This window comes from Strix uralensis, unplaced genomic scaffold (assembly GCF_047716275.1).
Source record: "Strix uralensis isolate ZFMK-TIS-50842 unplaced genomic scaffold, bStrUra1 scaffold_220, whole genome shotgun sequence".
Taxonomy (NCBI): Eukaryota; Metazoa; Chordata; class Aves; order Strigiformes; family Strigidae; genus Strix; species Strix uralensis.
The window spans coordinates 79,233-104,249 of NW_027436829.1; the positions used below are offsets into that span (position 1 = coordinate 79,233).

A 25,017-nucleotide genomic window follows, 5' to 3' on the forward strand; every position below is an offset into this window, starting at 1 on the left:
CGGAATTTGGGGGGAGGGCTGGGGGGAGGGGGACAGTGTGGACCCCGGTGTCCGGGGGGGACCCAGACCCCCCCCGTGTGACGCGTGCGGTGACGCGGCCGATGACCCGGGGGAGGAGGGGGGGCGGCCGCCCAGCAGCCCCGGGGCCGGCGCCGCCGAGGGGCCCCACCCCCACCGCGCTCCCGGGCCCCCCCGATCCCACCCCCTTCCCGCCCCGACCCCTGACCTCTGACCTCTGACCCCGAGGGGGGGTCCCCACGCCGCGGCCGAGGACAATGGAGGTGAGGAGAGGGACGGGGACGGGACGGACCTGCCCCCGGCGGGGGCTGGGGGGGGGGATCTGCCCCCCCTACCCCCCCTAGGGGCACACGCACCCCCTGTCCCCCCCTCACCTCGAATAACCCCCCAGGACGAGCCCCCCTCGGTCCCCGACTTCCTGGAGGACGGTGACAGCAACGGCCCCTTCCCGCTGGAGGACCCCGCGGCTGCCAGGTGGGGACGGGGACGTGGGGACACGGGCGGGGGGAGACGGGGACACGGGGCCTCGTGCCCTGGGGCGACCCCGGCCATGGGGGACATCCCCGTTGTCCCCAGGGTGATGTCCCACCCCCCAGGGCTCCCTTCACCCCCAGACCGGCGTCCCCAAGGCGACGCCTCCGCCTCCCAGCATCTCCCTCCTCGCCCCAAAACCGCCATCCTTCACCCCAAACACCGACGTCCGCGGCGCTTCCCCCCACCCCGGGGTCGCGTCCCCGTGGGTGCCGCCACCGGCCGACCCCGTTTTCCACCGCAGCTCCCCACGGCCGCCGCCGGGACCCGCCGCCGCCGCCGCCGCGCTGCCGCCGGGTGAGTCCTCGCCGTCGCGTCGGGGGCGCGGGCTGGGGAGAGCGGGGCGCGGGTGACCCCCGTGTTGCCCTCCCTTGCAGGTGAGGAGGAGGAGGAGGAGGAGGCTGAAGACGGCGGCGGGGAGGCCGCCCCACGGCCCTACCGCTGCGGCGAGTGCGGCAAAGCCTTCGCGCAGAGCTCCAACCTGCTGAAGCACCGGCGGGTGCACACGGGCGAGCGGCCCTACCGCTGCGGGGACTGCGGCAAGGCCTTCGGCTGGAGCTCGTCGCTGCTGGAGCACCGCAAGGGCCACGCCGGCGCCAAGCCCCACGCCTGCGGCGAGTGCGGCAAAGCCTTCAGCCGCGGGTCCACCCTCCTGGAGCACCAGCGCACCCACACCGGCGAGAAGCCCTTCCGCTGCGGGCAGTGCGGCGCCCGCTTCAGCCAGAGCTCCACGCTGGTCCACCACCGCCGCACCCACACCGGCGAGCGGCCCTACGGCTGCCCCGAGTGCGGGCGGGCCTTCGGCCGCAAGTCCACGCTGGCCACCCACCGCCGGACCCACACCGGCGAGCGGCCCTACGGCTGCCCCGAGTGCGGCCGCCGCTTCGCCGTCAGCTCCGACCTGGCCAAGCACCGGCGCGGGGCCCACGGCGGGCACCGGTGCCGCGACTGCGGGGAGCAGTTCTCCCGGCCGGCGGCCTTGGCCGGGCACCGGAAGAAGCATCACGGCGGCGACGGCAAGGACCGGGGCGACGACGCCGCCGAGGACCGCGACGAGCGCGGCGACGAGCGGCCGCACCGCTGCGAGGAGTGCGGCCAGGCCTTCCGGCACGGCGGCACCTTGCTCCTGCACCGGCAGACCCACGCCGGCGCCTTTGCCTGCCCGCTCTGCCCCGAGCGCTTCGAGGGCAGCGCCCAGCTGGCCCGGCACCGCCGGCGGCGGCACAGCCCGGCGGCCAAGCCCTACCGCTGCGAGGCCTGCGGCAAGGCCTACGCCCAGCCGGCCGGGCTGCGGCACCACCAGCCGGAGCAGCCCCTGGGGTGTCCCCACTGCGGAGCCGCCTTCCTCTGGAGCTGCCGCTTGGCCCGGCACCTCCGGGCCTGCCGCCCGCCCGCCAAGCCCTACAAGTGCCCCGAGTGCGGCAAAGCCTTCGGGCAGAGCTCCAAGCTGCTGCGGCACCAGGTGACCCACACCGGCGAGAAGCCCTACAAGTGCCCCGAGTGCGGCAAGATCTTCAGCCAGAGCTCCAACCTGGCCGAGCACCGGCGGACCCACGGGGCGGGTGAGCGGCACTTCTGCCCGCTCTGCGGCAAGGGCTTCGCCCTCGGCTCCTACCTGGCCAAGCACCGGCTGACGCACACCGGCGAGCGGCCCTACCGCTGCACCGAGTGCGGGAAGGCGTTCCGGCAGAGCTCCAACCTCATCCAGCACCAGCGCACCCACACCGGCGAGCGACCCTACACCTGCGGGCTCTGCGGCAAGAGCTTCTGCCAGAACTCCCACCTGGCCAAGCACCGGCGCACCCACACCGGTGAGCGGCCCTACCGCTGCGGGGACTGCGGCAAGAGCTTCCGGCAGAGCGCCAACCTCCTGGAGCACCGGCACACCCACACCGGCGAGCGGCCCTACCGCTGCGCCCAGTGCGGCAAGACCTTCGGCTGGAGCTCGGCCTTCAGCAAGCACCAGCGCACCCACCTCGCCTGAGACCGCCGCCGGCCCGGGCTGGGGCACCTCGGCGTGGGCCAGGTCCGTCGGCGTGCCCCGAGGCCGTGGCTTTGTCTTGGACAACCATCCTGAGGTCCCTTGTCTTGACTCAAGTCCCTCATGGTGCCCCAAGGCCATGGCTTCGTCTTGCAGGACTGTACCAGGGTCCCTCATGTTGACCCAAGTCCCTCATGGTGCCCCGAGGCCGTGGCTTCGTCTTGGAGGACTGTACCAGGGTCCCTCGTCTTGACCCATGTCCCTCATGGTGCCCCGAGGCCATGACTTCATCTCAGGGGACCACCCCACGATCCTCATCGTGGCCTAGGACCACATCTCCATCTTGGAGGACCACCCTGGGATCCTCGTCCTCACCCAGGTCCCTCATGGCCCCTCAAGGCCATGGCTTCGTCTTGAAGACCACCCCGAGATCCATCGTTGTGCCCCAGCTCCACGGCTCCATCTTGGAGAACCCTCTTGTCCTCACCCAGCTCCTTCATCCTGCCCCAAAACGGTGCCTGAGCCCAGGGCGTGTCCCCACCCCACCTCCGTGTCCCCCCCCACCTCCCCTTGACCCCCCAATTCTCCCCGCAGAGGGGACCCAGGTGACTTCCAGCTGCTGCGGACACCCGGGTCCCTTCTGGGCGGGGAAAGGGCTGCAGGGGTGGCGTCCCCCAGTATGTCAATAAATAGTAGTGAACGTTGCTGTTGTGGTTCCTGACTGGGGTTACTGGGAACACTGGGGGGGATTTGGGGGGGCACTGAGAGCAGTGGGGAGGGATTTGGGGGCATACAGGGAGCGCTGGCGTGGCGTTGGGAAGCACTGGGAGCACTGGGCAGGACTTCAGGGGGCACTGGGAGCAATGGGGAGGGCTTGGGGGTGTACTGGGAGCACTGGGAGGCATTTCAGGGGGCACTGGAGGTTTAATGGGGGCATTTGGAGGGGCACTGGGAGCACTGGGAAGGGATTGGGGGGGCACTGGGTGTACTGGGAGCACTAAAGGGACCGTGAGGGCCACTGAGGGGTTAATAGGGGTATTTGGGAGGGCACTGGGTGTCACTGGGAGCACTGGGAGGGGATTTGGAGGTTACTGGGAGCCTTCACATGTTCCCAGGGGCCACATGTGTCCCTTTACACGTGCCCTGAGGACACACGTGTCCCTTTACATGTGTGCAGGGGACACACGTGTCCCTTTACACGTGCCCTGAGGACACACGTGTCCCTTTACATGTGTGCAGGGAACACATGTGTCCCTTCACATGTTCCCAGGGGCCATATGTGTCCCTTTACACGTGCCCTGAGGACACACGTGTCCCTTTACATGTGTACAGGGAACACGTGTCCCTTCACATGTTCCCAGGGGCCACATGTGTCCCTTTACATGTGCCCTGAGGACACACGTGTCCCTTTACATGTGTGCAGGGGACACACGTGTCCCTTTACACGTGCCCTGAGGACACACGTGTCCCTTTACATGTGTGCAGGGAACACACGTGTCCCTTCACATGTTCCCAGGGGCCACATGTGTCCCTTTACATGTGCCCTGAGGACACACGTGTCCCTTTACATGTGTACGGGGAACACATGTGTCCCTTCACATGTTCCCAGGGGCCACATGTGTCCCTTTACATGTGCCCTGAGGACACACGTGTCCCTTTACATGTGTACAGGGAACACACGTGTCCCTTCACATGTTCCCAGGGGCCACATGTGTCCCTTTACATGTGCCCTGAGGACACACGTGTCCCTTTACATGTGTACAGGGAACACATGTGTCCCTTCACATGTTCCCAGGGGCCACATGTGTCCCTTTACACGTGCCCTGAGGACACACACGTCCCTTTACATGTGTGCAGGGGCCACACGTGTCCCTTTACATGTGCCCTGAGGACACATGTGTCCCTTTACATGTGTGCAGGGGACACACGTGTCCCTTCACGTGTTCCCAGGGGCCATGTGTGCCCCTTTACACGTGCCCTGAGGACACGTGTGTGCCTTTGCATGTGTGCAGGCGCCATGTGTGTCCCCTCACACATACAAACATGTTCCCAAGACCACGCATGTCCCTTACATGTTCCCAGGGCCACAGATGTCCCTTCATGTGTTCCCAGGGGCCACGCATGTCCCTTCACATGTTCCCGAGACCACGCGTGTGCTTGGCATGTTCCCAGGGCCACGCGTGTGCTCGGCGTGTCCCCGGGAGCCTTTGCGGCAGGAAGCGCAGCTCTCCCGCCACCATTGTCCGGAACGGGCAAAGCGCCGCCGTTTTGGGTGGAAAAACACCCGGATTGGGCCTGTCAGCGCCGGGGAGCTGCTGTAGCGCTTGCGGGGCTGGGGTGAGGGTCCCCCCCGGGTTTTGGGGTGAAAAGGGGGGAAAACAGGTCGATCGAGCAGGCTGGGGCTGGGAGGGGAGTTAACTAGCAGCGGAGGGGGCGCTTTGGGGTGAAAAGGAGGAAAAATAGGACCTTGCTCTCAGGTGGGGGGGGAGGTTTGCAAAATTAACTCATTGTGGGGCTTGTGTTTTGGGGGGAAACTGGACTGCAGGGTTAACTACCGGGAGGGGCGTGTTTTGGGGTCAAAAACGGGGAAAATGGGCTGATTGCTCCCAGGCACGTGGGTGCAGGATTAACTAATTGTGTGGCTTGTGTTTTGGGATGAAAAGGGGGGGAAATGGGCTGGTTGCTCAGAGGTGCGGGAGTGCAAAATTAACTCATTGTGGGGATTGTGTTTTGGGGGGAAAAAGGGGGAAAATGAGCTGTTTGTTCTCAGCTGTGAGGGTGCAAAATTAACTCATTGTGGGGATTGTGTTTTCGGGTTAAAAAGGGGGAAAATGAGCTGTTTGTTCTCAGACGTGGGGGTGCAAAATTAACTCATTGTGGGCATAACGATTTGGGGTGAAAACAGGCTGAGTGATCCCAGGAATCGAGGCGCAGGATTACCGAATGGGGGGTGTATTTTGGGGTGAAAAAGAGGGAAATTGGGCTGATTGCTCCCAGGTGTGGGGGTCTGTCAAATTAACCAACCGCAGGGGGGTTCATTCTGGGGGGAAACCGCCTCATTTTGGTGAAAAGCATTGAGCGGATAATGAGTTTTTTTCATTTATTGCCTTTTTCCCCCCATTTCCACCTGCTGCCCACAGGTGCCGTGATGGAGCCGGGGGAGGAGCCGCGTCCCCCCCAGGACCAGGGTGACGGGGACGTCCCCACGGAGCCCTGTGCAGGTGAGGGGGGGGGACACGGGGACAAGCCTGGTGGGTGGCCCAAAGAGCACCTGGGAGATGGTCTTTTGGGGGAAAAACCCAAGAAAATGAGGAAAATGTGGGCCAGGAGGTGGTCTTCTGCTGGGAATAGTCCTCCACGGTGGACAAATGCCATCTGGGAGAAGTTCTCCTGCGTGGAATAACCCTCTGTGGTCGCACGGTGACCCACCAGGAGATGTTCTGCTTTGGGGAACGTCCCTCCATGGTTGAACAATGTCCCACCAGGAGATGTTCTGCTTTGGGGAACGTCCCTCCATGGTTGAACAATGTCCCACCAGGAGATGTTCTGCTTTGGGGAACGTCCCTCCATGGTTGAACAATGTCCCACCAGGAGATGTTCTGCTTTGGGGAACATCCCTTCGTGGTTGAACAACGACCCAACAGACGTTCCTCTCCCCTCTCCCAGGTGCCGTGGTGCCGGCCTGCAGCGGTGGTCGCCCACGTGGCTTCATCAACCTTCTGGGTCTCCTGGAGGGTGGCAGGACACCGCCGAAGCCCTACCGCTGCACCGAGTGCGGGAAGACCTTCGGGCAGAGCTCCAACCTGATCGAGCACCAGCGGACCCACACGGGCGAGCGTCCCTTCACCTGCGGCCAGTGCGAGAAGAGCTTCAGCCGCAGCTCCACCTTGGCCGAGCACCTCCGGACCCACACGGGCGAGAAGCCCTACGCCTGCCCGGTCTGCGCCCGCGCCTTCAGCCGCAGCTCCACCTTGACCGAGCACCGCCGTACCCACACCGGCGAGACGCCCTACGCCTGCCCCGAGTGCGGCAAGACCTTCGGCCGGACCTCCAACCTGGTCAAACATCTCCGGACCCACACCGGGGAGAAGCCCTACGGCTGCGGTCGCTGCGGGAAGACCTTCAGCCTCAGCTCCAATCTGGTCAAGCACGAGAGGACCCACACCGGGGAGAAGCCCTTCTCCTGCGGGCAGTGTGGGAAGCGCTTCAAGAAGAAGACCCACTTGGCGTCCCACCAACGGACCCACACCGGCGAGCGGCCCTACCGGTGCGGGGAGTGCGGGAAGGCCTTCGGGCAGAGCTCCACGCTCATCGAGCACCAGAGGACCCACACGGGCGAGCGACCCTTCCGCTGCAGCGCCTGCGGCAAGAGCTTCTGCGTCAGCTCCAACCTGGTCAAGCACCAGCGCATCCACACCGGCGAGAAGCCCTACGGCTGCGGGCGCTGCGGCAAGCGCTTCCGCTACAAGCCCCAGTTCACCCGCCACCTGAAGGCCCACCCCGAGGGGGACCCGGCCTGTGGCCCCTAGGATGCCTGGAGACGGGCAGGGACGCCCACCAGGACGGGATGGGCGCCAGCGTCGCCGTGGCGGGGCCCGCTGCCGTGGCGGCTCCGTTAGGCCCTAACAAAGGCGCGGGTGGCACGGCGTGGTGCCCGCCATGCTGTGGTTGAACCTGGCGTGTGGCTCCTGGTCCCGTCTGGGGATGGGCTGGGGACATTCTGGGGTCTCGGCAGGACGAGAAGGGCTCCAGCACCTCCATGCCGTGGCCCATCGTGACGGCAGCCTCGTTGGGGCCTAACGAAGGAGTGTGGCACTTGACGGCCTCACCGCCTCACCGTGAGCACCACGTTCACCATCTGAACCCAAACTGTGGACCTTGGAGCCATGCTGGGGACACTCTGGGGACTCGCTGGGCCAGGACAGGGCATGGTCCGTGGCGGGGTGTCCTCCTTTCACCTAACGAAGAAGCGTGGCCCATCGCGGCACGGCGCCCACCATGGCTGGACCTGGCGCGTGGCTCCTGGCGCTGCTTGGAGATGGACTGGGGACACTTTGGGGACTCAACAGAGCAGGGTGGTGGCACCTCCATGGCGTCCTCCGTTGTGGTGGCAGCCTTGTTAGGGCTTAACGAAGGCGCCCGGTGACCCATGTCTTGGCACCACGGCCACCACGCTGCACCCCGCCGTGGGGACACTGCCAGGTCGGGGGGGGGCGGTGGCCTCCCCGTGCCGTGGTCCCTCGCTGTGGCACCCTCGTGAGTGCTGGGGGTGGCAATAAAGGCTCTGAGGTGTCACCGCAGGGTGGGGCAGCCTTGAAGGGGCGCTGGGGGGCGTTACTGGGAGGACTGGGAGGACACTGAACGGACTGGGGGACTCTGGGGGGCACTGGGGGGCACGGGGGGACACTGGATGCATTGCGGAGGGGGCTGGGGGACACTGGGAGGACTCTGGGAGACACTGGGGGACACGGGAAGGGACTGGAGGGTACTGGGCGGCACTGGGAGGACTGGGGAGACACTGAAGGGACTGGAAGGCACTGGGGGACACTGGATGCACTGCAGAGGGGCCTGGGGGACACTGGGAGGACTCTGGATGGACTGGGAGACACTGGGGGGCACTGGGAGGGACTGGAGGGCACTGGGGGGACACTAAGGTGTCACTGGATGGCGTGGGAGGCACTGGGGGCAGTGGGAGGGACACTGGGAGATACTGGGAGGGAATTGGAGGACACTGGATGGACTGAGGGGACCTGGGAGGCACTGGATGGGGCAAGGAGGGGGACTGGGGGGGACTGGGAGGGCACTGGGGGCCCCTGGGGGGCCGCGAGGCACTCTGGGACACTGGCGCTCCGCCGACTCCTAGCAACGCTCGGCCCCGCCCCCCTGGGGGCCTCTCCCCGTCTCCCAGCAACGCGTCACGCGCTCGCCGTCGCGCGTCTGACGTCATTTCCGGCGCGACGGCCGGGGCGGGCGAACATGGCGGAGACGGCGGCGGGGGCGGTCCCGGCCGGCGGCTCCGGAGCGGGCCTGGAGGCGGTGGCGGGCGGGGGCGGCAGCCCCGAGGCCGGGCGGCCCCGCGGGGGAGGCCCCGACGAGGCGACGGCGGCCGGACGGGCCCCCGCGGTCTCGCCGCCGCCCCCGCCGCCGCCGCGGGAGGCGGAGGTGACGGTGGAGATCGGAGAGACGTACCTGTGCCGCCGGGCCGACAGCACCTGGCGTGAGCGGGGCTGGGGGGCACTGGGACCAGTACGGGGCCGCGACTGGGGCGAACTGGGGACGGGGGGGGCTCACGGCGGGCTTGGGACCAGTATGTGACCCGGACTGGGGTGAACTGGGGCTGGGATGAATCCTATCGTAGCGAGACTGGGCTGAACTGGGACCAGTATAAATCTCATCACAGCAGGACTGGGCTAAACTGGGAGTGGGAGAACTGGGACTAGAGTGGATCCCATTACAGTAAGAGTGGGAGAACTGGGACCGGTATGGATCCTGTCATAGGGGAACTGGGCTGGACTGGAACCAGGGTGGATCCTATTACAGTGTCACTGGAAGAACTGGGACCAGTATAAATCCCATCACAGCGGGCCTGGGCAGCGCCAGTGCAGCGCCCCCGTCCCTCCACACTGGGTCAAACTGGGAGAGGGATTGATGGGCCACTACCTAGTCCCAGTCCCGCCAGGCCACTGGTCCCAGTTCCCCCCCGCAGACTCGGCAGAGGTGATCCAGTCCCGCCTGAACGAGCAGGAGGGGCGCGAGGAGTATTACGTCCACTACGTGGGCTGTGAGTACTGGGAGGCACTGGGAGAAGGGGGGGGGGGGCGGTGGGACCCCCCTGCTGAGCTCCCAGTGCTCCCAGTTAACCGTCGGCTGGACGAGTGGGTGGACAAGAACCGGCTGGCGCTGACCAAGACGCTGAAGGAGGCCGTGCAGAAGAGCTCGGAGCAGTTCCTGAGCGAGCTGACCGAGCAGCCCGAGCGCAAGATCACCCGCAACCAGAAACGCAAGCACGATGAGATCAACCACGTCCAGAAGGTGGGGGGCGCTGGGGGGCGCTGGGAGCGTGTTGGGGGGCGCTGGGAGGCACTGGAAGCATGTTGGGGGTTGCTGGGAGCGTGTTGGGGGCACTGGGAGTGTGTTGGGGGACGCTGGGAGGCACTGGGAGCATGTTGGGGGGCACTGGGAGGCACTGGGGGCGTGTTGGGGGGCACTGGGAGGCACTGGGGGCGTGTTGGGGGGCACTGGGAGGCTCTGGGGGCGTGTTGGGGGGCACTGGGAGGTGTTGGGGGCACTGGGAGCATGTTGGGGGCACTGGGAGTGTGTTGGGGGATGCTGGGAGGCACTGGGAGCATGTTGGGGGATGCTGGGGGGCACTGGGAGCATGTTGGGGGACACTGGGAGCATGTTGGGGGCACTGGGAGTGTGTTAGGGATTGCTGGGAGGCACTGGGAGCATGTTGGTGTACACTGGGAGGCACTGGGATGGTGTCAGGGAGTGCTGGGAGGTTGTTGGGGCCACTGGGATGGTGTTTGGAGGAGCTGGGAAGATGTTGGGGGGCCCTGGGAGGAGTTTACTGGGGGGGGAGTTTACTGGAGCCCCTGAGAAGTTGCACTGGGCATTACTGGGAGTGACTGGGAGCCCTGTCGCAGACCTACGCCGAGATGGACCCCACCACGGCGGCGCTGGAGAAGGAGCACGAGGCCGTGAGTCCCCATGGGGGGGTCCCCAAGGGTGCGGGGGGGTCCCTGAGGAGCCAGGGGTGTCCCCAAGGGTCCGAGAGGGTCCCCAAACCTGGGGTGACCCCCTCATCCCCCCCCAGATCACGAAGGTGAAGTACGTGGACAAGATCCACATCGGGCACTTCGAGATCGACGCCTGGTACTTCTCCCCCTTCCCCGAGGACTACGGGAAGCAGCCCAAGCTCTGGATCTGCGAGTACTGCCTCAAGTACATGAAGTTCGAGCGCACCTACCGCCTCCACCTGGTAGGGGACACGCGTGACGCACGCGTGACGCACGTGTGACACGTGTGACGGTGACACATGCGGGGGGGCACGCAGAGACCTTGAGCCCCAGGGGCAGCCCCGGTGCTGCCTCGAGGACACGAGATCCAAGCACTTCTGTGGGTGGGAGGGACATGCGTGTGACACGTGACACGTGTGTGACATGCGTGTGACACGCGTGTGACTGTCCCCCAGGGCCAGTGCCAGTGGCGGCAGCCGCCGGGGCGGGAGATCTACCGCAAGAGCAACATCTCCGTCTACGAGGTCGACGGCAAAGACCACAAGGTGACACGGGGGTGACATGTGACATCACGTGACATCATGTGACATCACGTGACGTCATGCAACCCCCCCAGATCTACTGCCAGAACCTCTGCCTGCTGGCCAAGCTCTTCCTGGACCACAAGACCCTCTACTTCGACGTGGAGCCCTTCGTCTTCTACCTGCTGACCGAGGTGGACCGGCAGGGTGCCCACATCGTCGGGTACTTCTCCAAGGTACCCCGATGTCCAAAAACCCACTTGTCTCCCCCCAAAAAACCCGCCTGTCCCCGCCCCCAAACCACCCGCGCGTCACCCCGCAGGAGAAGGAGTCGCCTGACGGCAACAACGTCGCCTGTATCCTGACGCTGCCGCCCTACCAGCGCCGGGGCTACGGCAAGTTCCTCATCGCCTTCAGTAAGCGGGGGGTCCCCAAAAGGGGGTGGGGGGTCCCTAAAAGGGGGTGGAGGGTCCCTAAAAGGGAGCCGGGTCCACCCGGGTGTCCCCGCTCCCCGCAGGCTACGAGCTGTCCAAGCTGGAGAGCACGGTGGGGTCCCCTGAGAAGCCGCTGTCGGACCTGGGGAAGTTGAGCTACCGCAGCTACTGGTCCTGGGTGCTGCTGGAGATCCTCAGGGACTTCCGGGGCACCCTCTCCATCAAGGACCTCAGGTGGGCACCTCCCAGTAAGACCAGTAGCCTCCCAGTAAGACCAGAAACTCCCAAGAACACCATGAAACACACACACACACACACACACCCCCCCCGGCCCCCGCGATGCCAGTAACTTGGGGTCGGGGTGTTGATGGAGACCCCACGGGACTTCTGGGCCAACCTCTCCCTCAGGAGGCACCGGGGTCCTCCCACTAAGACCAGTAATCAACTGCCCAGTAGCACCAGTAACACCGCCCAGTGATCTGGGGTCAGGGGTGTTGATGGAGACCCTGCACGACTTCTGCGCCAGATTCTCCCTCAGGGAGCTCAGGAGGGCACTGGTAGCCTCCCAGTAAGACCAGTAACCTCCCAGTGACACCCATAAGCCCCCCCCCCAGTATCCCAGGTGCTGGCAGAGGTCCTGCGTGACTTCCCAGGCACCTTCTCCATCCTTTCCCAGTGCTCCCAGTAATCCCCCGCCCCGCTCCCAGTGCTCCCAGTAACCCCCCCCACCCCCCAGCCAGATGACCAGCATCACCCAGACCGACATCATCAGCACGCTCCAGTCCCTCAACATGGTGAAGTACTGGAAGGGGCAGCACGTCATCTGCGTCACCCCCAAGCTGGTGGAGGAGCACCTCAAGAGCGCCCAGTACAAGAAGCCGCCCATCACTGGTGCGTAATTAACCCCCCAGCCCTTAACGAACCCCGCCGCGGGGGGCTCCCCACAACGTTCTCCTCTGTCCCCTCCCCAGTCGACTCCATCTGCCTGCGCTGGGCCCCCCCGAAGCACAAGCAGGCGAAGGTGGCCAAGAAGTGAGTGAGGGCGTCATCGCTGCGGCGAGTTGTGGCCGGGCTCAGCCTCCCGCACAGCCAGGACTTGGCGGGGGGCAGGGGGGCCCCCCCGTGTCCCCCCCGGCACCGATAAAGGAGGAGGTGGAGTGCTTGGGTGGTTTATTGGGGGGACGTGGGTGCAGAGTTGGGGGGGTCTGCAGTCATCACAGGTGCCAGGTTGGGGTCCCGTGAGCCATCTTGGGTGCCAAGTTGGGGTCCTGTGAGCCATCTTGGGTGCGAAGTTGGGGGTCCCATGAGCCATCTTGGGTGCTGACAGCCATCTTGGGTTCCAAGTTGGGGTCCCGTGAGCCATTTTGGGTGCTGTCAGCCATCTTGGGTCCCAAGTTGGGGTCCCATGAGCCATCTTGGGTGCCAAGGTGGGGTCCCGTGAGCCATCTTGGGTGCCACGAGTGTCCGTGGGTGCCACGTTGGGGTCCCGTCAGTCCTTCTCGGGTGCCGCCATCCCACTCAGGGTTCCCCGAGTCACAGGGGGTGCCCCCAGCAGCTCACCGGAGGCCGAGGGGCAGCAGCAGCCCCAGCAGCAGCAGGAGGGGGCCGGGGCCAGCGGCTGGGGGGGCCGCACTGGTGCCACCCTCGGGGGGCAGAGGCCGGGGCCAGGCCGGGGCGTCCCCGTCCTCGCAGGGGCCGTCGTCGTCCTGGTCCTCGGGGGAGGGCGCGAGGGGGAGGTGGCGCAGGGGGGCCTCGGGGACGGCGGCGGCGATCCAGGCGGCGTGGGCGGAGGCGCGGGTGTAGACCCCGGGGCGGCCGGGCAGCCCACAGGCCTCCCCCCAGCTCACCACCCCCGCCAGCAGCCACGTGTCCCCCACCCGGCACGAGAGGGGACCCCCAGAGTCACCCTGCGGGGGGGGACACGGAGGGGGTGAGGGGGGGAGATGGAAGAGGGACGCAATGGGATGGGGAGAGGATGAAGAGGGACACGGGGGAGGATGAGGAAGGACAGTGGTGGTGTGGAGGGGGGGTAGCATGGAGGGACAAGGAGACATGGGGGGACAAAGGGACCTTGGGGACACGATGGGACACGGGGAGGATGAAGAATGACACGATGGGACGGGGAGAGGGTGAAGAAGGACATGGGGGGGATAAAGAGGGACCCTGGGGACATGATGGGGGGGGGAGAATGAGGAAGGACAGCGGTGGTGTGGATGGGGGTGACATGGAGGGACAAGGGGACAAAGAGGGCCTTTGGGGACACAATGGGACAGGGGGGAGGATGAGGAAGGACGGTGGTGGTGGGGATGGGGGTGATGTGGGGGGACAAAGAGGGACCTTGGGGACATGATAGGAGGATGTGAGGGAGGATGAAGAGGGACGTGGGGGGCTGTTGGGGACAGAGAGGGACATGGGTGTGGGTGACAGTGGTGGAGGGACAAGAAGACGGGGGGGACAAAGGGACCTTGGGGACATGATGGGACATGGGGAGGATGAAGAGGCACAGGGAGGACATGGGGGGGATGAAGGGGACGTTGGGGACAGGGAGGATGAAGAGGGGGTAGCGGGGGCCGGGGTCCCTGGTCACCGTGGGGAGGGGACAGCAGCACCCACCTGGCAGGCGTCGCGCTGTCCCTGGGGGAAGCCAGCACAGAGGGTGTCCCCGGCCGGTGTCCCCAGGGCCCCCGGGGTCCCCGTCCCCGCGTAGAGGCAGCGGCAGCGCCGGTGGCTGAGGAGCGGCACCTCCAGCTGCTGCAGCGTCTTGGGGGGTGGCAGGGGACCTGCGGGACACCCCTGGTGATGAGGGGGCCCCCAGCCTGTCCCCAGCCTCCATGGGTGCCCCCCGTGCCACCACAGCTGGTGACAAGCGTCCCCGACCCCCGCGGGTGCTGGCAGCGCCCAGTGACACCCCCGTCCCCGGGTGACACTGACCGGCGGTGCGGATGTCCCCCCAGCCGGTGACGGTGCAGTTGGTGCCGGGGGGGAAGCGAACGGCGGGGCCGGGCAGGCAGATGGGTCGCACCAGGCGGGTGGGGGTGGCGGGGGGGTCCAGCCGAGCCAGCGCCAGGTCCCCGGCGACGTCACCGTGTCCCTCAACGACGTCCCCGTCGTGGTAAGCGGGATGACGGGTGACGGCGGCCACCCGCCTCACCTGGGCGTCGGCGGGGGGGGACAGGAGCTGCAGGGCCCCCAGTGTCACCAGGTACTCGGAGACGGGGTTCTCCCTGCAGGGCGGGGGGGGCTTAGACACCGGGAACCCCAAAGGAGAGGGAGTGGGGACCCCCGGGGCAGCCGTGGGGGTGTTTGGGGGGGTGTTGGGGTCCCGGGGGTGTTTGGGGGTGCAGAAGGGGTTTTCGGGGCATTTTGGGTCTGTGGAAGGTATTTGGGGATGCAGGGAAGTGTTTGGGGGTGCTGGGAGGGATCCTTTGGGGGGCTAAGAAATATTTGGAGGTGCAAACTGATGTTTAGGGGTCCTGGGGGGTGTTTGGGGGTGCAGGGGAAGGTTCTGGGGGTCCCAGAGGATTTTTGGGGGGTCTGCAGGGAAGTGTTGGGGGTGCTGTCAAAGATTTGGAGGGGCAGGGTGGGGTGCTATTTGGGGGTGCCGGGGGGGCTGTCAGGACTTTGGGGGGGGGTGGTATTTGGGGGTGCCGGGGGGGGATACTCACGGCGGGAAGCAGTGTGCGGCCGTGAGGACCCAGGCGGGTGCGATGAGGGACCCCCCGCAGACGTGCCGTCCCCGGAAGGCGATGCTGACCTGCCAGGGCCACTCCCCCGCCCGCGCCCCCGCGCCCCCCACCACCCGGCTGCGCACGGGGGTCCCGCACGGCACTGGGGGGGCGCGGAGAAAGGGGGGAGCATCAGGGACCCCGGTCTCTGAGACACCCCCAACACAGGACCCCGACATCCAGGGCACCCCCACCGCCCCCAAACAAGGGCCCCCATCTCCACAACCACGGGACCCCCCCGTAGGGTAACAGCACCCAGGGCCCCCTCCAAACCACGTGACACCCCCGGATGCACCGTGGGGACCCCGAGTCCGGGTGTCCCCTTCCCCACCCCGGATGTCCGGGTGGCACCTGGGTGAGGCACGTGTGTGTCCGCCCCCCCCCTTCCCCCTCGTGTCCCCCCTCTTCACCTGATTCGTCCGCTGCCACCGTCCCCCAGTGACCTGTGGGGAAGGTGACAATGTCAAAGCCACGTTGGGGACATCCCTGGCAGGGCAGGGGGGGGGACACAACACCCAGGCATCCGGGGCCGCCACCCCCCGCTCCGGGGCGATGGCCGAGCCGGAAAAACCTGCCCCGAGGAATGTGTCCCGCAGGGACAGGGGGTGTGACCCCCACCGTGTCACCCCTCCGTGTCCCCTCACGTCCCTCCGCACCCCCGTGTGCCCCTCGTGTCCCGCTACGCCCCCCCGTGTCCACTCACACCTCGGCGTCCCCCCCCCGCCGTGTCCCCTCACACCCTCGTGTCGTGATCCCTCACAATCTGTCCCCTCACACCCCCACGTCCCCCCCTGTCCCCTCAGACCCCCACGTCCCCTCATGATCCCTCCTGTCCCCTCACACCGCCTTGTCCCCCTGTGGCCCCTCATGTTCCTTCAAGTCCCCCCACAACCTCAGGTCCCCTCAGACTCCCACGTCCCCATGGTCCTTCCAGTCCCCCACGTCCCCTCACACTTCCCCCTGTCCCCCCACGATCCCCTCACCCCTCCCCGCGCTCACCCCGGCCCGGCAGCAGCAGCAGCAGCAGCAGCGGCAGGACCAGCCCCGGCCCCGGCCCCCGCCGCCCCATGGCGCTGTGGCCGCTGTGGCCGCCGGCACCTGCCGCCCGCGTTCCCGCCCCTGGCCCCGCCCCCCGCCACCTGTCCGGCCACTCCCCCGCCTGCGCGGACCAATCCCCGCCCTCCGCCACGCCCCCACCCTTGGCCCCGCCCACCGCTAAGTGGGCGACCCGGGGTCCTAAACATCCTCCCCACAGGGTCACCCCGCGGGCAGCGCTATAGGTCCCCCGCACCTGGACAGCCCGTCCCCTATGGCCACACCAGCTCCGCACGGCTCAGAGGGACTCTCCCCTCTGCAAGCTGTGCCACAGCCTCCCCTCCCTATAGGAACCCGCCACACTCCCCTATAGGCCCCCCAGCCTATAGAGCCCCCCCCCCCATATGTTCCCCTATAGGTTCCCCACCCCCCCCACCCCGTCCCAGCCCCGCCTGAGTCAGCAGCACCGGAAGGGGCCGGCCCCGCCCTGGGCCACGTCAGGGCCTAACGAGGGGGTTAACGAGCACCTTCAGGAGCCCCGGCAGCCGGAAGCGCCTCATTAGGGCTGCGTTCACTCTGGAGCATAATGAGGGCAAGGAGCAGTCACCCCCTCCCTCCCCTCCCCAGATCACCAGGCAGGAGCACGTTGTCCCCCGAGACTTTAATGGGGGGTGGGGGGGGGTTAAAAGCGGGAGAGCCCGCGGGGGGCAGGGAGAGCTGGCCCCAGGAGCAGGGCACCAAATAAAAAACAGGGGATGGGGGGAGAGGGGGTGCCGGGGGGTGCTCAGTAGGGCCTCTCGCGGCGGTCCTGCCGGTGGTCACCCCTGCGGAGAGAAAGCAACAGGCATCAGTAGGGGCCAGAGTTAACTGTGGCAAGTAGAGCTCAGCTTTTCACCACGACCATCAGTAGGTCCCCGAGTTAACACACTGACCCAACCACCTACTAAAGCACAATTCACTCTGGTCCTGAGCAACGGCCACACCAGCACCACCAAATGGTCACAGAGGGAACCACCAGCCTCTCAACACCCCTCCCCAACAGTAGGCACCAGAGTTAACCACGCCCAACAGGCCCCAAAGTCAACAGTGCTCAGTAAGCTCCAGAGTTAACAGCCTCCAGCACCTCCACCCAACCGCCGTGGGACACAGAGTGCAGCGGGAACTCTGCAACCTACTAACGCTCCCCTCCCACAGGCTTCAGAGCTGCTGCAACGGGTTCACGCAGCTGTTATCGATAGGTTTCAGAGTGAACAGATCCCCAAACAGCACAGGCAGCCCCCCATGAGCCACCTTACCTGGAATCCATCTTCCCCGGCCCGAAGCCGCCTCGGTCACCGCCTCTCCCCCCGCGGAAGCCGCCCCGGTCTCCTCCCCGGCCGCCCCTGTAGCCGCCGCGGTCGAAGCCTCCGCGTCCTCCGCGTCGTTCCTCGCCGAACCCGCCGCCGCCGCCACCACCTGCGGGGAGGGGACACGGGGGGCGGGCGGTGAGGTCGTGGGGCGGGCGTGGCCCCCCCCCGCCCCACCCCGGCCCCCGGTATTTACCCATGTGGTTCCCGCCGCGGCCGCCCCCCGGGTATTTACCCATGTGGGGCGCGCCGGGCCCGTCGGGCTTGGGGGCCTTGCACTGGTTGCACTCGTTGCGCCACGAGAAGTTCATGTTCTCGCAGGCGCTGCGGGGGAAAAAATGAAGTAAAAAAAAAGAAAATATTGATGAGGTCACAGCCCTGCCCAGTCCCCTCCCAGTCCATCCCAGTCCCCACCACTCACGGGTTGGGGCACTTCCAGTCGCCGGCGCGCTGCTGGCCCCCGCCGCCGCTGGGGAAGCCGCCCCGGTTGCCCCCGCCGGAGCCGCTGTTGCCGCCGCCGAAGCCGCCGCGCCCCATGGGGCCTGGGCGGGGAAAAGGAGGGGTTTGGGGTGAAAAAGGGGCGACTTTGCGGGGAAAAAGGGGGATTTTGGGGCCGCCCCAGTGCTGGGTTCGCTCTCACCTCCCCGCCCGCGGCCGCCCCGGCCGCCCCCGCCCCCGCGGTTGAAGTCGGCGCGACGGGTGGCGAAGGACACCTTGATGGGGTTGCCGGAGAACTCTTTGCCTAAAAACACGAGAATGAGGCCCAAAAGTTGCCAGAGGGGGGCGGGGGAGGGGGGCAGGGGGGATTTGAGGGGAAGCTCTCACCGTCGAACCAGTCGATGGCGGCTTTGGCGGAGGGGGGGTCGTCGAAGGAGACTGTGGCCTCCCCCTTCAGCTTGCCCGTCTCCCGGTCCGTGTAGAGGTTGATCATGGGCTGCCCCGTCTTCTTGTTGGTCTGGGGGAGAGAACACGCTAAGACCACACTAAGACCACGCTAAGACCCCGCTGTGCTCAAGGGCGGTCCCACCCTCAGGTGAAACCTGAGGATGTGCAAAGGGCATGCTCCAACACGCAAAGGGCACGCTCCAACACGCAAGCACACACGAAGGACACGCTAAACACACCAAGGACAAATTAATGACACACAGCTGCCCCAACCCCTTTGGCCACAGGTTCAAACTCAACCACATGCTTGATACGCTAAGGACATGCGAAGAACATGCTGTGATCAACAGTGGTCCCACCCTCAAGTAAAACCTAAGGATGTGCTAAGGACATGCTCCAACATGCAAAGGGGACACTCCAACACACAAACACACATGAAGGACACGCCAAGCACAAATTAATGACACACAGCTGCCCCATCCCCTTTCACCACAGGTTCAAACTCAAGGACATGCTTGACATGCTAAGGACACACCAGAACATGCTAAGAACACGCTGTGATCAAGAGTGCTCCCACCCTCAAGTAAAACCCGAGGACGTGCAAAGGGCACGCTCCAACACGCAAAGGGCACGCCAAGCACAAATTAATGACACAGCTGCCCCATCCCCTTTGCCCCCAGGTTCAAACTCAGCGACGCACTTGACACGCTAAGGACACACCAGAACACGCCAAGGACACGCTACCGACACGGCTCACCTTAATGATGCCGATCTGCTTGAAGTAGTCGGCCACCGACTCGATGGTGACGTTCTCGCCCAGCCCCTGCACGAAGATGGTGTTGTTGTCCGAGTTATCCTGCTCGCCTGCGGGGAGAGCTCGTTAGCGCCGGCCCTCGTTAGCGCTCATCAGCCAGTTCCCTCCCATGCACACCCCCATTAACCCACCCCGTGAGCCCCTTCCCCACCGTTAACCCCCTTCCCCATTAACCCCCCAATTAACCCTCTCCCCCATTAACCTTCCTCCCCTCGTTAACCCATTAATTAACTTTTTTAATTATCTCCTCCGCTCCTCACCAGGATCGTGCCGCGGCCCTTGGTCCCGGGGTCCTTTCGGCACATGCAAAAATTAAAAGGCAACGCGTTAATTAACCCGCAGGGAGGGGGAGGGCACACACCCCACCCCCACCCCCCAAACCCACCACAACAGGGAAAAATTGGGGGAAAAAAACGCCTTTTCCCCACCCATTTCAGCCTGCGCCCCTTTTTGGGGTGAAAAACCACTATTTTCGGCACCTAGGAACGCTCGGGGTTTTTATCACTCACCCCCTAAAAAGGGGGGGCCCCCCCGAGGCTGCCACCATTGACCAATTCCAGGGTTTTCACCCCAAAACCGAAGCGCCAGGACCATCCATCTCTGCTCGTCGCCCCCGGGGTGGCAGTTTTTGGTATTTTTGTCTCAAAACACACTTTTTTTTTTCTGCTCCTCAAAATACCACCAGCAACGCCCCGGTTCAGCAAACCCCTCCAAAACGGTGTGAGAACTCTCAAGATAGGTAAAACCAAGACACTCCGTTTTCGGTCGGTACACTGCAGCGCTCACCACCTCACCGCTCCCCGTTTGGGGGCAAAAACGGCAATTTGACCATTTTATGCATTTTTTTTTTTTCACCAACCTCAGGTCACCGGCACTTTACACAAGCCCCAAAATTGTAATTTTTTTCTTATTTTTCCCCCGGAACCAAACTTTGCACCAAACCTCAGGTTTTCTGTGTTGTTTTTTTTTCAAAACCACATGCAACCGTTTTGCTAAAAACCAGCATTTTCACCCCCCCCCCCCCCCCCCCCCAAAAAAAAAACCACCACTTTGCCAAGAGTCGTAATTTCCCCATTCCGGCCTTTTTTCCGCCCGCGGTCACCGTGTGCGTGTTGGTTTTTCTCCAGTTTGCCCCCAAAAAACCACCTTTTTTTTTGTTTAAACACCCCAAGACGCAGCCCGATGACGTCGCCTCCAGCCAGCCACCACAGCTCTTTTTTGGGGCTTTCTCACCCCAAAACGCCCCTGACCAGGCTGTTGCGGAGAGAAGGGGTTAAAAAACAGACACTTTTTTTTTTTTTGGGTTCAAATGCCGAACTCTTGGGACTTACCACCGAATTTATTGAAGCCACCACGCTCACCACCGCTGAGGAGATAAATTAGAAGATAATGAGGTTTTTTTTATCCCCTGCCTAAAAAGAGGGGGGCAGTTTCGGGGCAAAACCAGCACTTTTGAGCAGTTTCCTCCTTCCTGAGCCCCCCCCTGTGGATTGGGGGGCCGGGGGTGCGTGGGGGGGGCTGGGGGTCTCCATCCGCCGGCGACGTTTCATCTCGGACGCAGCAGCCGGGCGCTCTCCGGCCCCGCCGGGGGGATCCAAAAATCATTAAAAACCCCAATTTTGCCTTTTTTAAAGGGGGGGCACCCCCCCTTGCTTTCAGCCGAGCCCCCCCAGCGGGAGCATCTCCCCCTCCCCACCACTCGTCGTCGCTTTTCCCCCCTCATTCCTGTAGGTTTTTTGGGAGGGGGAGGGAGCCCTTTCTGTGTATTTTTGGTTTTGTTTTGGTTTGGTTTTTTGCCTTTTTCACCCTTTCTGCCTTTTTTTAACCCAAAAAGAGCGGAGAATTGCGAAAGTTTCGCTGCCTTTCACACCTGCAGCACACAAAACGCAGAGTTTGTTAACAGGCACAACAGCAGCGGCAAGACAAACAAGCAACCGCGGCTCGCCCCCGCCGATACTCACCTCTCGCCGCCCCAAAAAGCGGCTTTTTTGGCCCAAAAGCGGTGGGGGCGACACGCGCACAAACCCAAAACCTCAGATATTTTTCTTTAAAACCACCATTATCACGGTTTTTTTGGGGCATTTCCTCCTCCCTTCGTGCACCGGGACACCACAAAGACACTCCACTCCAGGTTATCACCCATCAATCAGTGTCAAACATCTCCCAATATCCAAAACCGGCGGTTTTTTTCCCCAAAATCAACATTTTTGTTTTCTGCAGTGACCTCAAAACGAACCATTTTCCTCGTACTTTTTTTTTTTTTTTTTTTTAAAAAAAACCTGGGGCACACGCCCCCACCGTGACCAGAGCCGGCACCGGAGGCTACAAGTGACCTTGGCAACCAGGTTTGCTGAGTGGTTTTGTCTCTTTTTTTCCCAAAAAACACCTTTTTTTCCCCCCACGTTCCGGGAGGGTCTTACCACTTCAGGCGCCTCCAAGCGCCCCCGCTGGGCGCCCGTGCCTTTTTCGTTTTTATGGTTCTTTTAGGGGCGCTTGCGCCGATTTTGGTTAAAACCCGCTCGAGCGGGGGCCGCTCACCTCCCCTCTCCCCCTTCTCCCCTCCCCGGTTTCGGGGGGTTTTCTGCCCCAACCTCCCACCCCCCCCAAACCGCCGTCCCCCGACACCTACCCCAGGTTGCCTCCGCGGCCGCCCCGGCTCCCACGGCCCCCGCGGTCGTAGCCGCCTCTGCCGTAGCCACCGCGGCCACGGCTCCGCTCCTGTTGCCCGCCGCCGTAGCTGCTCTGCTCCTGGTAACCGCCGCCGCCGCTCATGGACGACTGTTCTTGCCCGTAACTGTTGGCTACAACCGCAAAGCAAACAGTTAAAACCCCAAAAACGGAAGGTTTAGGCCCGAAACGGCGCTGCCGCCACCCCCCGCCGCGCTCACATCCGCTGCTGCTCCCGCTGTTGTACTGGCTCTGCTGACTGTAGCTCTGGGGCGGGTTGTAGGAGGACTGCTGGCTGTAGCTCTGCTGCTGGCCGCTGTAGCTCGACTGCTGGTTATAGCCGCCGCTGGGGGGTTGGCCGTAGCTGGAGCTCTGCGAGCCGCTCCCATAGCTGCGGAACAGAACACGGCGTTCACCAAAAGGCTGTCTTTTCACCCAAATCGCGGCATTGCGGCTGTTGCCTACCTGCCGGTGGAGGAGCTGGCCGCCGGCGGCTGAGAGTAACTGGGGTAGGAGGAGGGTTGCCCGTAGGACGTCTGCGAGCTTTGCCCGCTGCCGTAGCCGCTGGTGCTGCCGTAGGCTTGGGGGGTCGACTGGGTGCTGTAGCCTGGGTTAAGATGGAAAACGGGGTGAAACACCCCAAAAACCCACCCAGCGGGAGCACAGGGAGGTGTCAAGGGCCCGGCTTACTGCTCTGGGTCTGGCCGTAGGAGGAGCTGTAGCTGTTCTGGCCATAGGCGGAGGTGTCGGTCGACTGGCTGTAGCCGCTGTAGCTCTGCTGGCCGTAGGGCTGGCTGCTCTGCTGCGAGTAGCCCTGCCCCGGTGGGGTGGGGTACGCCCCGTAGCTGCCGCAAAAAGTGGAAAAAAACCCCAAATGCCACGTGAAATCCCCACAAAAACACCCTTTTTCCGACGTATTTCTAAGCATCGATACGTAAAATGGGGGAAGCGGAGGGAGCCATACCTCTGCGTCGCCGTCTGGCTGTAGTCTGCGGGGAAAAAAGGCAGAAAGACCGTTAACTGTGCAGATAAACATACCCGCAGCCATGTAAAAATATACGTGTTTCATACGCTCGATATTATTAATCGTCATTTATTAAAGTGTAAAAAGAACTAAGCTAAATCACAAATGAGGCAGTCTCGGCATTCATACGACTCAAAAAACACATCCATCTACTTTAAAAGCAACTGTCCCCCGTCACAAAAGCATCTCAAGAACGGATTTAACTGTACAGATGTAAAACCAAACGCAAACGTTTAAGTTTTCCCTCAGACAGCGCACAACAAAAGGAGATACGGGCCCCCCCACGAGCTCCCGCCGCAAGATGGCGGCGACGAGCCTCCTCCCGCCGTGGAGCGGGGAAGCTGCTCGCAGCCTTGAAAAAAACTAAGAGGATTTCAACCAAAACCAAGGTTTTTCGGCCTACCCGAGCGCTGCAGCCCCCCCCGAGGACGTTTTTGCCCCCCAAGGGGTATTTACTCCTCCCGGGGGTTATTTTAAAGGCGAAGACCCGGATGTGGGACTGCGGCAGCGCCAGTGCGCATGCGCCCCCCCGCGCCGTGCACAAAATGGCGGCAGTGGCGCAGCTGGAAAAGCCGCGCCCCTCCCTCAGCGCACAAAATGGCGGCCGCGGGGAGGGGGGGGTCCGTTAACGGGCCCCGTTACACCGCGCGGGGAGCGCCGCCACGCCCCAAACACCCCCGGATCCCCTCCAAACCACCGCACTTTTACCTGAAATTGTCGGCTTGTATTTTAACTTTCCTCCCCGCGGCCGCCGCGGCGCGTCCCAGCGCGGGGCTTTGTCCGCCCCCCCACTCCCCCTCCCGCTTTCCCCCGCTCCGTCCGCAATCACTTTTTACCCCTAAAAAAAAACCCCAAGCCCCAAACAAGGGGGTTACGTTGAAAGGGGATAAACCTGAAAGGGGATAAACCCTCTATGGCCCGCAAATAAAAAAAGGAAAATTAGTTTAAAAGAAAAAATACAGCCTAAGGCAGTGCGGAAATGGGTGGGCAGCAAATCACAGCTCGGCCGAAGAGCGGCCGCAGAGAGCTCTGCAACCGCTAAAGCGTGGAAATCAACAGGAAAAACGGTTACTTGAAACAAAAATCTTTAAAAAAAGAGCACTATAAAAGCAGCACCGCGGTTGCAGCCGCCCCCCCGCTGCGGGGGGCCTCAGGACCCCCCTCGGACCCGCCCTACTCGCTCCACACACCCTCCCCAGCCTCCCCCTGGGTGCTGGGGGGGCTCCACGGACCCCTCTGGGTTGGAGTGGGGGGGTGCCGAGACCGCCCCCCCTGCCCCCCCAGCCCTTAGTGCTGCGGGGGCTGCAATACCGCGCCCCGGGCCGCCCCCCCCCCCCCCCCGAGTGCGGGGGTCCGCAGGGCCCTCCCGGGCCCCCCCCCCCCGGTACCGTTGGAGGCCATGGCGGTGCCGCCTTGCTCCGGCGCTCCCCCTCCACGTGGCGCCCGCACTGCGCCCCCGGCCGCCCGCCCGCCTTTTATAGCCTCCGCCGGCGCGTGCCACCGCCGGGGGGGGTGGGCTCCTCCCCCTCCCCGTGGTACAGTCCGCGAGGGGCGGGGCCAATATGGGGGCGGGGCCAGGCGGGGGGCGGAGCTCCCGGGCGCCCCGACGGGACCCTATAGGAGCCCCTATAGCAGCGCCCGCCGGCCGCTGGGCACTATATAGCGATCGCTACCGCATCTGCCCCTGCACAGGGACCCTACAGAAACCCTATAGCGACCCCCACCACCTCTGCTCCCTGTTGTGGACCCTATAGAAACCCCACAGGCGCACCCACCGGGCTCTGCTCCCCCATAGGGACCCTACAGACACCTATAGGGCACCCACAGAGACCCCTGCCCTCCCTAGATCTATACGGCACGGATACTATAGGGCTGCAGCCGGCGGCAGCCCCTATGGGGCCCGTGCTGGCCCTGCTGGCCCCAGGGAGGCGTGGCTACCCCAAAGGTCAGCACTAAGAATACTCGGGGGCCCTATAGGGGCCGTATAGGGGCTGCGCAGGGGCCGGCAGCAGGTAGGGGGCAGCGGGGGTGGGCAGCTGTAGGGTCGGCTCTATAGGTCTGGCCCTGCCCCTATGGGCTGTGGGGGGGCAGTGGGGCAGCAGGGGGGCTCCTATAGGGCTGGGCCTCCACGCGTGGGGGGAGCCCCTATAGGGGCGGTCGGTCACCCATGGGGACTCTCCAGTGTCTTGTATAGGGCTGGGCACTCGCCTATGGGGCCTCCCCGCTGTCCCCTATGGGGCTGGGGACGCTCCTGTGTCCCCTATAGGGCTGGGAACTCTCCAGTGTCCTGTATAGGG

The 25,017-nt window shown here is 64.3% G+C and overlaps 4 protein-coding genes across 9 annotated transcripts; 2 read left to right on the forward strand and 2 right to left on the reverse strand.

Moving 5' to 3' along the window:
* Window positions 1–41: 41 nt before the first annotated feature.
* Window positions 42–7,825, forward strand: LOC141938633 (uncharacterized). Of its 4 annotated transcripts, XM_074857544.1 has the most exons (5): window positions 42–281; window positions 410–492; window positions 794–846; window positions 927–2,531; window positions 6,281–7,825. In XM_074857544.1, exons 1-5 carry the CDS (start codon window positions 276–278, stop codon window positions 7,057–7,059), a joined length of 2,526 nt encoding a protein of 841 aa, XP_074713645.1. In that variant the 5' UTR covers window positions 42–275; the 3' UTR covers window positions 7,060–7,825. The 4 variants fall into 4 exon arrangements, with proteins under 4 accessions (XP_074713645.1, XP_074713643.1, XP_074713642.1 ...); XM_074857542.1 differs by lacking the exons at window positions 794–846; window positions 927–2,531 and adding an exon at window positions 5,671–5,751 and having other exon boundaries at window positions 273–281; window positions 6,197–7,825; XM_074857541.1 differs by lacking the exons at window positions 42–281; window positions 410–492; window positions 794–846; window positions 927–2,531 and adding exons at window positions 4,754–4,867; window positions 5,671–5,751 and having other exon boundaries at window positions 6,197–7,825.
* A 681-nt stretch (window positions 7,826–8,506) lies between these two features.
* Window positions 8,507–12,381, forward strand: KAT8 (lysine acetyltransferase 8). Its single transcript, XM_074857511.1, has 11 exons — window positions 8,507–8,747; window positions 9,237–9,311; window positions 9,387–9,562; window positions 10,177–10,230; window positions 10,347–10,511; window positions 10,725–10,814; window positions 10,886–11,026; window positions 11,113–11,206; window positions 11,308–11,458; window positions 11,961–12,115; window positions 12,196–12,381. The coding sequence occupies exons 1-11, from the start codon at window positions 8,507–8,509 to the stop codon at window positions 12,258–12,260; spliced, it is 1,407 nt and encodes a 468-aa protein (XP_074713612.1). The 3' UTR covers window positions 12,261–12,381.
* Window positions 12,378–16,051, reverse strand: LOC141938631 (serine protease 33-like). Of its 2 annotated transcripts, XM_074857539.1 has the most exons (6): window positions 15,949–16,051; window positions 15,360–15,392; window positions 14,890–15,052; window positions 14,156–14,448; window positions 13,838–14,004; window positions 12,378–13,131 (listed from the first exon to the last, which is right to left on the reverse strand). In XM_074857539.1, exons 1-6 carry the CDS (start codon window positions 16,016–16,018, stop codon window positions 12,781–12,783), a joined length of 1,077 nt encoding a protein of 358 aa, XP_074713640.1. In that variant the 5' UTR covers window positions 16,019–16,051; the 3' UTR covers window positions 12,378–12,780. The 2 variants fall into 2 exon arrangements, with proteins under 2 accessions (XP_074713640.1, XP_074713639.1); XM_074857538.1 differs by lacking the exons at window positions 14,890–15,052; window positions 15,949–16,051 and having other exon boundaries at window positions 14,156–14,402; window positions 15,360–15,816.
* A 575-nt stretch (window positions 16,052–16,626) lies between these two features.
* Window positions 16,627–24,226, reverse strand: FUS (FUS RNA binding protein). 2 transcript variants are annotated; one of them, XM_074857535.1, is made up of 15 exons: window positions 24,109–24,226; window positions 22,661–22,685; window positions 22,387–22,541; window positions 22,162–22,303; window positions 21,918–22,087; window positions 21,659–21,830; window positions 20,361–20,395; window positions 19,290–19,322; window positions 18,973–19,079; window positions 18,156–18,285; window positions 17,971–18,072; window positions 17,752–17,872; window positions 17,566–17,654; window positions 17,280–17,439; window positions 16,627–16,808 (listed from the first exon to the last, which is right to left on the reverse strand). In XM_074857535.1, exons 1-15 carry the CDS (start codon window positions 24,119–24,121, stop codon window positions 16,769–16,771), a joined length of 1,494 nt encoding a protein of 497 aa, XP_074713636.1. In that variant the 5' UTR covers window positions 24,122–24,226; the 3' UTR covers window positions 16,627–16,768. The 2 variants fall into 2 exon arrangements, with proteins under 2 accessions (XP_074713636.1, XP_074713635.1); XM_074857534.1 differs by having other exon boundaries at window positions 17,527–17,654.
* Between the last annotated feature and the right edge of the window lie 791 nt (window positions 24,227–25,017).